At 30.4% G+C, this 12990-nt stretch overlaps 1 protein-coding gene across 1 annotated transcript; it reads left to right on the forward strand.

Annotated features, from left to right (window-relative positions):
• The first annotated feature begins 414 nt into the window (after positions 1 to 414).
• Positions 415 to 993, forward strand: LOC126745953 (uncharacterized). Its single transcript, XM_050454014.1, has one exon. The coding sequence runs from the start codon at positions 415 to 417 to the stop codon at positions 991 to 993; it is 579 nt and encodes a 192-aa protein (XP_050309971.1).
• Positions 994 to 12990: the final 11997 nt, after the last annotated feature.

The raw sequence follows: 12990 nt of genomic DNA on the forward strand, positions 1-12990 counted from the left end.
GTAAAACTCAACTCTCAAATCGCAAATATGGAATGTTTTCAATTTTTGAATTGGAAGAATCCTTGCTCCTCCTCATAAAGTTTGTTCAACATGAATGTTTTTCAGTTGAATTACACGCTTTTAAATCTAATAAAATTTTAACAAAAGTATTGCGCAAACTCACACCATTTCTCGATAAAAGAGATATTTTACGCGTTGGCGGCCGTATTAAATATAGCCAAATTGGTTTTGATAAAAAAAAATCAATTCTCTTACCTTCCATTAATCGTTTAACGGATTTAATTATAGAATATACTCATAAAATTATGTTACACCCTGGCTTGCAAACTCTTCAATATATTCTCTCCCAAAAATATTGGATTATGGCTCCAAAACGTACCATTCGTCGAATAATTTCTAAATATCATAATTGTGATGGGTGACTTACCCCCTAGTCGTCTAACAGCAGTAAAGGCCTTTGCTCATGTTGGTGTTGATTACGCCGGACCCTTCTCTATAACCTCAAGCCGTGTTAGAGGTACTAAGGTTTTAAAGGCATATGTTTGTCTTTTTATATGTATGGCAACTAAGGCTCCGCATATAGAGCTTGCTTCAGACATGTCAAGTGCTGCATTTTTGGCGGCCTTGCGTCGTTTTATTGCTCGGAGAGGTAGGGTGAACCACATTTATAGCGATCAGGGAAGAAACTTTACCGGTGCATGGAAAGAAATTAGTTCTTTTATGCATCTCGCCTCACAAGAAGAAAAAATTGAATGGCATTTTAATCCACCTTATGCTCCAAATTTCGGAGGTTTGTGGGAAGCAGGTGTCAAATCAGTAAAAACACACCTTGTTCGTGTAATTGGTTTGCAAACACTCACATTTGAAGAACTTAATACCGTACTCATTCAAATAAAAGGTGTTCTTAACTCTCGCCCCTTATGCCCTCAAAGCTCGGACCCAAATGATTTTAAGGTTTTAACTCCAGGACATTTCCTAACACTCGCTTCCTAACACTCGCCCCTTTGAATTCTTTTCCTGAACCTGACTTGGGTGCTATCAATATTGATCGTCTTTCACGCTGGCAATTATTGCAACAACTCCATCAAAGTTTTTGGGCCAGATGGCACACAGAATACTTACATACTCTAATGCAATGCAGTAAATGGATAAAAAATACAGTACATATAATACCAAACACTTTAGTCTTAATTAAAGAAGATGATTTACCTCCCTATAAATAGTCTTTGGGTCGAGTTACTCACGCATATCCCGGTCGCGATGGCATCACAAGAGTTGTCACATTAAAAACTAGTAAGGGAGCTTTTATTCGCCCAGTGAATAAACTATGTCCTCTACCAGTTAATTAATTTTTTTATTACACTCTTATTAAATTTTTATTATTATTTTTATGATATTTTAATTAATGTTCTTATTTCGGAATAAGTGATAAATTTAATTTTTTTTTTGTTTTGGGTTTTTATATTGATTGTAAAATTCACATTTTAAGCGGGCGATATGTTCAGTAATGGCATTAGCATTACTTGCAGTAATTATTTAAATACTTATATTAATCTCACTTCTGTAAGTAAATTTGAAATGACCCCTATATCTAAAAATATGTCTGCTCACTAACACCAAAATTCCTCATTCCCCTCCTAAAAATGAACGAGGAACCAGACGTAAGAGGAGTGGACAAGCACTTAAAAGGAAACCATTTTTTATGTATTCGAGGCATGTATACTTCACTAGTACTCAAATTAGGTAACTAATCTCGTAAAACCTTGCCGATTATCGAAAATACCGGCCGGTAGCGGGAGTGACGGGCAGCTCAAGTATATAGAAGAAAGGAATCAACAGCCTATGGTATGTTCATTTTTATTATGTCTTTTCTCTCATAATTTTATTGCTCTCACCCCCACAAGGATTATTCCCGCAAATGCGATACTCATCATATGCTGAAAACTTTTCGGACTAACTTTTAAACCGAATGGCAGCATGAACTTTGATTTGTACTAAAAGTTGTTATATCTCTGAAGTTTGTTTTTCTCCAAAGGTATTTGGTGAAAATTCGATTTAAGATCTAATGTAGAAAAATATTTTGCTCTTCCCAATTGATCAAAAATTTCAGAAATTGATTTTATCGATTTATAAATTTACCAGTGTAATTCTAATTAATTTGACGAAAATCGATTACATATTTTTTTAAATAATCTGCTGTACCTTGTATATTTAATTCTCTTAATAATAACTTGTTTGTATTATGCTGAGTTCTAATATTTTTGTTTTGAACACAAAGAATGTTGTATTTGGTTAAATTTAAATGACTTATTTTTGGTTTTTTTAAAGTTACGCTAGCAAAATTTATAGTTAAAACTCTTATAAATAGGCTCTGACTGCTATAGGCAACAAAAAACTCTAGGGACAATTTCTTCATTTACAATGACTGGGTGGTTTTTAAAATTTTTGAGCCGGTTTAATTTTCTTAACACCTTTATTTAATATTAAAACATTTTCCTCCGGACTACTTAAAATTTGTATAAAAATATCGCCTTCTCGGCATTTTACCATGATGGTCCAATTACTATAGTCCAGTAGGCAAAACCCATTGGCTGGAATAGCAAAAATTATAGCTTACAATGCGAAATGTGGTAGTAAAACTACAGTCTTGTATAAAAATATTTGTCTTTGTGGTTCCGAGTTTTGTAATCTTTTGTCACCGCTCTTTATTTTGCATACATTAGACCTATCAACAATTTGCTCAGAGTGAGAGATTTTTGGTATTTTAAAAACGTCTGTTTAGGTCTGTCTAGTCTTTATCTGTCAGTGTTAGGTCCATATTATACATTTTTAGGAGTGCCCCAAAGGACCTTGTTGCGGTTTCCGTAAATTTTCCTAATCGCTCACCATATCCAGCACTCTGACATATTATATTAGCTTTAAGCAGTGTTAATGTATCGAGAAACGAAGTGAACTTATCTCCTGAACCATCAAATTCGTTAGGCATCCTGCTAGTGAGATTAAAAAATTCATTCCATTTTGAGAGAAAAATTTTCTGTATTGTTTGTTCGTCACTATTAGCGGTTTCGTCGGTTAAGTCGATTTCGACTAGCTCGACTTTTATTTGGGGATATAAGGACTTTGTAATGAACAGCGAGAACTTGATCAGATCTAACAACTCTATCCCGAAAAATATTAAAAATGGGTTTAATAGCGTTATTAACCCCAATCCGGTGAAAGTTAAATGTATTCAAAACTTTCTAGAGGTTAAGTAACCAAAAGACCATAAAGTCATTTCTTGGATTAGCAGGTTACTACAGGCGCTTTATTTCAAATTTTGGCAAGATTTTAAAACCCTTGATGAGATTTATTCAAAAAGCTACTCCCTTTGTTTTTGGCAAAGAATGTCAAGACGCTTTTAAGGATTTAAAAAATTATTTCATTTCTGTTTTTCTTCAATTCATTTATATTTTTTCAATTTAATTTATTCCAATTTTGAAGAACCTTCTATTTTAACCACCGACGTATGTGCGTTCGCAATCGGGGCAGTTCGGACGGTAAAGATTCGTAAGGACGAATATTGGTAAAGATTTGCCAATCGCCTATGCGTCTCAGATAGTGTGTAGCGCAGAAACTAAATATTCAATAATAGAACCCGAACTTTTAGCCATTGTATGGGCAGTAAACGATTTCCGCCCCTATCTATTCGGCAGACAATTTACGCTAGTCAATGACCATCGTTCAATCATATGGTTATGGCATAGATGTATATAGCTTAACGTGTTGGTGCCTAAAGCTCGAAGAGTATACATTTAAACTAGAATTTCAACCCGAAAAGTAAAATAAAAATGCGGAAGATCTTTCCAGAATAAGAATTAAAAAACACTTCAAACAATGTTTAGATTTTCAAAATAAAGTTAAGATTTTTTTTACTTGAATAAAGATCTCAATCTTCTAATTTAAACCTCGAATAACCGATGTATATAATAATTGTTGAAAAGTATAAGACTAGATCCCTTATCGACTTATCCAAGATTGAAGTTACAAATGATTAACTTTTGGACAAGTCAAACAAAAATATTGTTACATTTTTAGACTAAATAAGATGGAAGACCTCCACAATAAAAGTATTGACAACATATTTGACGAAGAAACGCACAATTTCAGCAGTTAAAAATTAATATTTCCACTAGCAAGACGGCTAAAAATAGGAAATATTAAATTATTTTTTATCTTTTGTACCAGGTGATTCATTAAGGCTGTGATGGGGCAGCATATTTTAAAATCTGTATAATATGTACATGGATGTAGTCATATATTTTGAATATTATTGTTTTGTAGTACTGAATATAATCAATTTTATATCTAAAGAGATTTTTTTTCCTAAATATAATATTAAATTAAAATAATAATAATAATAATAATAATAATAATAATAATAATAATAATAATAATAATAATATTAATAATAAATATTTTTTATTTGCATAGAAAGAAAAAAAATACAAATTTACAAAATCTAGTAATAAATTTACGCAAATAAAAGGCCTACAAATTCTGAATTCTGCCATGGCAGATTCTGGTCTTTAACATTGTGGCTCCACACTTCATTAAAAAAAATGGTAATTTCAGTAACGCTTATTAACAGTAAGGCTTAACTAATAATATTTCAAGAAATTTAAATGCTTTTGAATTACCACACCTGCGATACCTTAGGAAGTTTCCTAATCCAATAAAAAAAGATTTATTCACATTTTTTTTTATTGGATTAAGGGGACATTAAGAGTTGTGCTCATTTGCCACTTTTCCGACGTCTAATCCGCTCTCGTGATCACTTTTAGGATGGCGCCACATGCAAATCCGAACAAAGTGAGGTTAGTTTGCTTTGTTTATTTTGGATCTTATCCAATTGCAATTTCTAAACTTTTTAATTTACAAACTAAAATGTCAATGTTATTTTGTTGTTATAAGACCTATCTAATTGTGCAAAAATTGTGGGTTGCAACACTAATTGTGAATTTTCATGGAAAATATGGATTAAAACTTGTTAGCAAATTTCGAAGTTTTTATTTGTAAAAAACTGGTGCAAGGATCAAAGTATCTGGATTAATATCAGAAAAATACGAAACAAATATGTGTGAACTTTAATGATGTTATTGATAGTGACCTCTGATAGTGACTTCTTCATGCCAAACCAAGCAAAATTTTGACTTAGCAAGTTCAGATAAAAGTCCAGTTAAAGGTTAGTCTTCGAGAGTATTATTACGCTAGTGTACTATAAGTATGGTAAAACTAGTGTATGAGTAAATGAATAATAATCTGTATATTTCTTTACTATTAGTATTATTAATTAGTATTACAAGCCTAAGTTCCTTATTCTTCCAGTAACTTGTTTATTTGAAATTAATTAGGCAGTTTATATGATGTGAAATAATTTTGTAAATTGGTAAATAGACATTATTTACTTATTACTCTTGTTCTTTTAGTCCACTAATTAATTTACAATGACATACCCATTTTTAAAAAGTATGGGTTCATTACATACATGTATATGTTAGTATTAAACAAAAAATGTAACTATCAAAACAGTTAGACACATAAATTAGATTTTTTAAAGAGCCTACTTCATATTTTTGAAAATGGAATATAATTTTTTTTGAGATTTAAATTCCTTTTCTCATTTAGATTAAAAACTAAGCTCAAGTAGCCAAAGAACAAAAACACTATATTAAAAGATAATAATAAATACTCATCAGTTCAGCTAGTAATTGCCACATATTTTTTAAAAATTTAAAAATTTCGTGCCAATATAACTAAGGTACTTTTAATTACATTGTGGACATGCACCTCTATATATTGGCCAATTATTCTCCCTCTAATTAAAATTTTAAAATTATAGTTTTACTTTGGTCTTGCTTTGTTTTACCCTATTTGGTTCTCAAAATATACTCTATTAGCTTGAGATTAACATTCGAAGCATTTAATTTGTCAAAATGTGTTTTTTTTTTAATAATTTTAGGTTTCCCTCAATTTTTATTATACTACATTTGAAAAACCTACTTGTATAAAATATGTTTATGAAATGAAAAAGAGAAATTGAAAACTATATATATATCTCACCATAATAATTTTTTTAATAAAAAAGATTATCAGCATATTTAACTCTGTTCTAAAATAATTCCATAATCTAGATATTATCTTACAGTGGTGGCACATTAGTTATTAGGACAAGATATGAAGGCAATAAAGGCAACACTTATTAATACTTACATTACTTTAGCCAAACAAATGATATTAGGTATGGAGATTTCTTACCCAAACGCCTATTTTTAAACATACATTTATTTAATTGTATCAGCTGTATTTTTGGAGTATAATAATCTTCTCAAATGGTAACCTAATAGGAACAATTTCTTTTTTTTTAAATCCTTTAAAAATAACTTAAACGGATAGAAAAATATAGAAAGAAACTAATTCAGTCAGTTTAAAACAAATCTGAAAATAATGACTCTGATTTTCTGTTCTGGAGCAAAAAAATTCCGCTATATTTTTTAAATTATTTCTGGTATTCTTAAAGAGTACCTTTTATGCCATGGTGATTTATTTATTTTAAATTTTAATGATTTCTAAAAAGCAGAACGAAGACTTAAAATTCATTGTCAAAAGCTGTTTAAACTTTTTTTTGTAACTTTTTTCCTGTTTAAATATTTTAAATCTAATTAAAAATTATTTTAAAAATTTATTTTATATATACTTGGATACTAGGTTTTAAAAATTTAAAGATTTATTTTTTTAGGCTTAAATTACTTGCTATTTTTAAATATCTCCCTATTTAAAAAAAAATAATTCTCAATAATTAATCTAATAAAATCTACATTTCGAAGTAATTAAGCAAAAATCTAATCTCATTTAATCCACTCAATCAAAAACAAAATGAAAACTTTTATTAAAAAATTACCAAGAAATTAGTGTTTTATTTATTCTTTATTTGTTTAAAATCAATTTAAGCTATACAAAAACAAATCTTATATAGAAAAAAAAGAAAAAAAATAAATTATAAGAAAACCAATTTTAATTTTTTTGAGACTAAAAGGGAAGTTCTTGATTCAAAATAAACTCAGAAAAGATTCAGAATTGATAAAAATAATTCAGTTTTAAATTTCAACAAGTAATTTCTAATTTTTGTTTAATTCTGATTATGAATTTTTCAATGATGTTTTTATACAAAAAAAACATATAGTGCTTCTATCTATCGGAAAATAAATGAAACAAAACAGCTTTTGTAATGTACGGCAAATCAATAACGTGCCGCGCCATCTTTAGATCGAGGCGACAACTTAAAACAACTCGACACATTCCTTCCATTCACTTTCATTTCTAATGGGGGATGTTCTGTGGTTCTCTCTGCCAGGAGGATTCAGTTCCCAGATAAAGGTCTCTTGCCTCGGAGGCGGGAGTGCCCTTTCCCCCGCTACTCAATGCAATCCCTGGCATTCTAAAGGTAAACTTATGCCTGTCTTTGCCCGGACGTTCACTTGCGCTCGCTCTTTCACCAGAAAGTCAAGAGTGCACACTTGCTATCTTTTTTCATACAATTAGCTATATTGTAAATATGTACTTATTGAATAATTATTAAATAAATTGTTATTCTATTCTATTTAATGTCGGCGGTAAAGTATATGTACGAGAGTCACAAATCAATATTTGAAAACAAATTTAATGGCCCGTACGTTATAACCGGAATTCTTTTAAACTCAGCTGTATTACTGAACCCAGAAACATACAAATCAACCAAAGTCAATTTTGATAGAATAAAACCATATTTTGAATAAGGTTTTATTTCCTTGCATATTTCTGGGATTGTTCACTGCGATCACCAGCAGCCAATACCAAATCACACCTATTAATAGGATTCTTCAATATTCTTCCAAGAAGACAGGCCAGTATCCACTTGAGAGAAGAGATTACATGAAAAATAGCCAATATTGTATTGAGGTAAAATGAAAAACCTGCAGTCTCCCTCGACATTTAGTTATTTCAAATTCCCGACACAGTTTCGGACACAGTGGTGTCCATCATCAGGGGATACTAAAAGGAAATAATTCCGAACAAAAGACAAACAGGCACAAAAAAAACGTAAAAAATTTATATAAGGTACATTTACAAAGGCTTAAAATTGGTATTAGATATACGCCCCAGGGTTTGATTCCATGTCAAAAAACCCTCTATTTATTATTATTGTTTTTTTACTATTTTTTAGTTTATTTGTTTACATTCTGCTGGTGACAAGGACCGAACAGTATGCTAAAAAATATATATTTGAAAGTCAAATGTAGGTGACATCTCCGGGAGAAGCTCTAAAAGTACACCACTCAACTAGCTCAAGAGTTGAAAGATATCATTCTACCCGATTTATCTATTCTAGTATCTTTTGATATTTCTAACCTCTTCCCTAGCATTCCTCCTGAGGACTGTTTACCTTTAGTTGAAGACTTACTTAAAAAAAATACTGATCTTGTGTGAACCTTTGTGTTCTGGTTGACTTGGTTTTACAACAATTTTTTTTTCAATTTAACTGTAAATACTACATTCAAAACTCAGGTGTTGCAATGGGTTCTAGCTTGTCCCCTCTTTTAGCTGAATTAGTTATGTTAGACTTGGAAAATAAAATAAAAAATAGTCTACACTTTCAACGCATTTTCTTTATCAAACGATATGTGGATGATATGTTTGCCATTTTAAAAGGTAGCCCCTCCGATCTTCAAAATTTTATCACTTTCTTAAACTCTTAACACTCATGCATTAATATTACTTTTGAAATGGAAACCAACGAATCTTTAGCATTTTTAGATCTTAAACTAACACGTATAAACAATAAGATCAAATTTTCAACATTCCGTAAGCCAACATCCAAATTTAAATTCAAATTCAAAACAAATTTATTTATCATGGAGGTAAATAAATAATCATATACAAAATTGTAGCATAATAATATAAATTCAAAAACCTTAAAAGTAAAAAAAAGATTTTCTTAATTAATTAATCGAGACATGCATGTGTTGAGTATCATATTTAAGTAAGGCGAAGCAGGCGGGGCTTCTGGATATGCAGGAAAGGTAAAATAATTATTATTTATAACAATAATAAGTAGACAGCAATAGAAGGTCAAGCGGCTCAGGTCTTTTAATTTTTATTGTAGATTAAGTATTGTTTTTTTGAGAATAAAGCAATTTATTACGAGTATATTTTTTACATGCAGTAAACGGAAAACTTTTGTAATTAGCCGGAAGTCTATTCCAAAGTTGACAGGCGACAAAAACAAAAGATTTTTGAAAATTTGCTGTTCTATGTTGTGGTATTCTAAATAAATTTATAAATCTAGTGTTATGCTCATGAAGAAAATTGTAAAATTGTTAGCTAAATATAATGGTTCCCTAGTTTTTATAACTTTATACACGAAGGAATACATGTGATATTTTCTACGATTTTTCATATTTAGAATTAAGTTATTGTTTAAATAAGGAGCAATGTGACTTCTAAATGGAATTTTGTAAGAAAAACGCATACAATTCTAAAGTTTTTGTATTGAGTAAGAGGAGTCTTCAGTCAATGAATCCGAATATACCACCTCACAATAATCAAATAAGGATAAAACAAGTGTGTTACATAAAAAATATTTAGTTTTAGGAGGTAAATGGTTTTTTATGCTGTAAAGTTTTCTTAAGCGCATGTATGCAATTTTGAGCTTATTCTTTATATGTGTTTGAAATGAAATACCGCTATCAATGTATACTCCTAAGTTTTTGACCTCTCGTACTACTGGTAGCTGCTTATTACGATTTTTTGCATTTAAAGTTGTTGCTGCATTAAGGGCGTTCTTTGCACCACCCAGAAAAATTACACATGATTTAGACGAATTTAATTTCAAATTGTGGTCGCAGGAAAAGTTATCTATATTTTCTAAATCCTTATTAAATTGTTCTTGTATTATGGGTAGAGTTTCACGTGAAAATGAAGTATACAGCAGGAAATCGTCAGCATATTGTTGTAACATTGAGTACTTTGAGACATTGTGTTGAAATAGATGATGTTTTCCCTGGCAACAGCATGCTTAGTAAAATTCCTTAATTGCCTATAGTACTGGGGTGTGCTTCAGTTTTTTTTTAATATCTACGATGAGCCTTATCTTTTTCTTTCATAAGAGTTTTAATATTATTTGTAATCCACGGCGTAAACGGTTTTCCTTTTACCTTTTTGGATAATAGCGGAGCATGTTTATTTATTAAAAATAATATATTCCTATTAAATATGTCAATCTTTTGATCTATATCGTGTGTATAATATATATTATCCCATGGTAGATGATCTGCGTCTAAGTTAAACTGATCGCGATTTATATTATTATAATTTCTATACTGGATGTATTTAACAGTATCACGTCCCTTGGCAAAATCCAAAACAGTATAGACCATATTATGGTCTGAAATGTCAGGCGAAATACTTACTGAACCTGATTTTTTAATGATTGATGAATGGTTTGTTATAATAACATCAATGAGGCTAAAACTGTTTGCAGCAAAATTTATTCGAGTAGGTTCTGTAAGAACCTGTTTTAGATTAAAAATTTCTAAGAGTCTTTCAAGTTGTTTTTTGGTGAATATTGTTTTAAAAAGTCAATGTTAATATTTCCAACAAAGATAACCTGATCGTAAAATGGCAAGGATAAGCTACATATTTCCTCTAACCAATCAATAAAATGATCCGCATTAGATGAAGGCGGACGATATACAGTTTTAAACAGAATTGATCTTTTATTTATATTAAGTTTAATGCTAGCACATTCAAAATCAGCTGAAATTATATTAAAATATATATTTTCATTTTTATATTTGTTTTTAATGTATATCCCTACGCCTCCACCCCTTCCTACTCGATCCCTCCTAATAAGTTTGTATCCAGGAATTTCGAAGCTACTGCTATCATGCTCAGGAGTTAACCACGTTTCTGACAGTCCCAAAATGTCAAAGTCGTAATCAGACACATAATTTGAAAATTCATCAAATCCGGTATTCATCGATCGAATATTAGAATGCGTAACAGTAAAATTCATACCTACCCTCTTATAATCTTGATTAATCAAATTATCTTGCTGATTAACCGCTCGTATTGCTCTATTAACCGCCATCACCCCATAAAAAATATCCTGATTCACGCACATCTACCCACCCCCTTCGCCATGACACTAAAACTAACAAATATTTAATACAAACTATAAACCATACATTCTCAAAACATAAATTTAATTGAAACAAAACACATATCACAACAGCAGCACTCACTATGCTATGACTAAACATTATTGCATAGGTGCACTTTGGCCTATTTAAATAATATTCACAAGATATAAGATTACATCCTTGAGATTTACATACATCAAAAAGAAAATTAATAAATGAAATGATCATATTAGATCTTGTGTCGTAACTTGTGTCTAACTAAGAACCAGAAGTTATTTTTTAACTAGACTAATTTATAATTGTAATTTAAAATGAAAATAAATATAATTAATCAGTGTTATATATAAACTGGATATAAAAGATAAATTATTATAATTTTAATAGAGTGAAAAAGAATTTATTAGCACTTTAACACCTTATAAACAAACACTTGCCTCCCTTTGGTCCAGCAGGAGTTTTTATATCGAACTTGAACTTTTTTTACTTGAACAAACTATGCTGGGAAACTTTTGATGGATATTATTTATGTTTTCTAATACAGTTTTTCCAAAGGTAGAAAATCTTACTGATAACTCAGCAATATCCTCCAAATGAGAGTTATCCTTTGAGGTGGATGTCGATGTGGTTCTTGCTTTTAGATTCCTCTTAAAGCTGTCAAATTCGGTTTTAAGCTGGGACGCCATTTGCTCTACTCGTTCATTCAACTTTTGGATTTCGGGATTTTGACTTACATGACGAATTAACTGTATTGACGAATTAACTGTATTTCTCCCCATGACTGGAACTGACCCACTGACAGTACCATCCCTTATAACTCAAATCACCCTAATAGCCAGAAATTCGCAGCTTTCCATTCCCACTTTTCTAGACTTTTCTCGATTTCCCTAGATAAAGCTAACTTCAACATAGAGTTAAATATTATAAAACAAATAGCTTCTAATCCCCACTTTCCTTTAAAATTAATCAATAAAATTTATTTCAAATATTTAAATAAAAATCTGATAATCAAACAATCAGACGATCAAAAATATATTCCAATCCCCTTTTAAGAAACGATTTCATACCGAATCAAAAACATATTTAATTCACATAATATTAATACTAGCTTTAAAACTAAACATACATAAAGATATTTTGTTATCAACTCTAAGAACAAAATCCCGCCAGAACAAAAATCAGGAGTCTATCATATGGAGTACTCGAGTGAGAATTGCAATGCATTTTAGATTGGACAGATCGGTAGAAGGTTTTCTACACGTATCAATGAACATTGTGGAGAGATTGAGAAGAACAAGAACCGAAATATTTGCCCTATAAGTATCAAATCTAACTTTGCAAGACCTGTTAATACTAAGAACCACATTTTTAATATAGCTACTGACTTAAAGCTTTTACATTTCTACCGGAAAAGCAATAAACTTGATCTATTGGAAATACTCGAAATAAATAAAGCTACACAACCACCATTACTGTGTTAATGATCAAGTACATCATTCTTATACTCTGCTCTTCATAGTTTTCTTAATACATCGTTCTTGTTTTTTACAATTTCTTTTATACAGGGTGTAAATAAATAGATGCGAAAAGGTTCAGAGGCTGATTTTTGGGTAAATTTTAATAAAAAAACTTTATATGAACTATGTCCTAAAAGGCGTAACTTTTGAGATACCGGGTGGTAAAGATTGAAGAAAAATATATGTTTTTTTTATAATACCTGTAAAACCCCTGCAGATATTTTAATAAAATTTGGTATGCATTTTCTATGCATCAAAAG

Source organism: Anthonomus grandis, chromosome 16 (genome assembly GCF_022605725.1).
Source record: "Anthonomus grandis grandis chromosome 16, icAntGran1.3, whole genome shotgun sequence".
Lineage (NCBI taxonomy): Eukaryota > Metazoa > Arthropoda > Insecta > Coleoptera > Curculionidae > Anthonomus > Anthonomus grandis.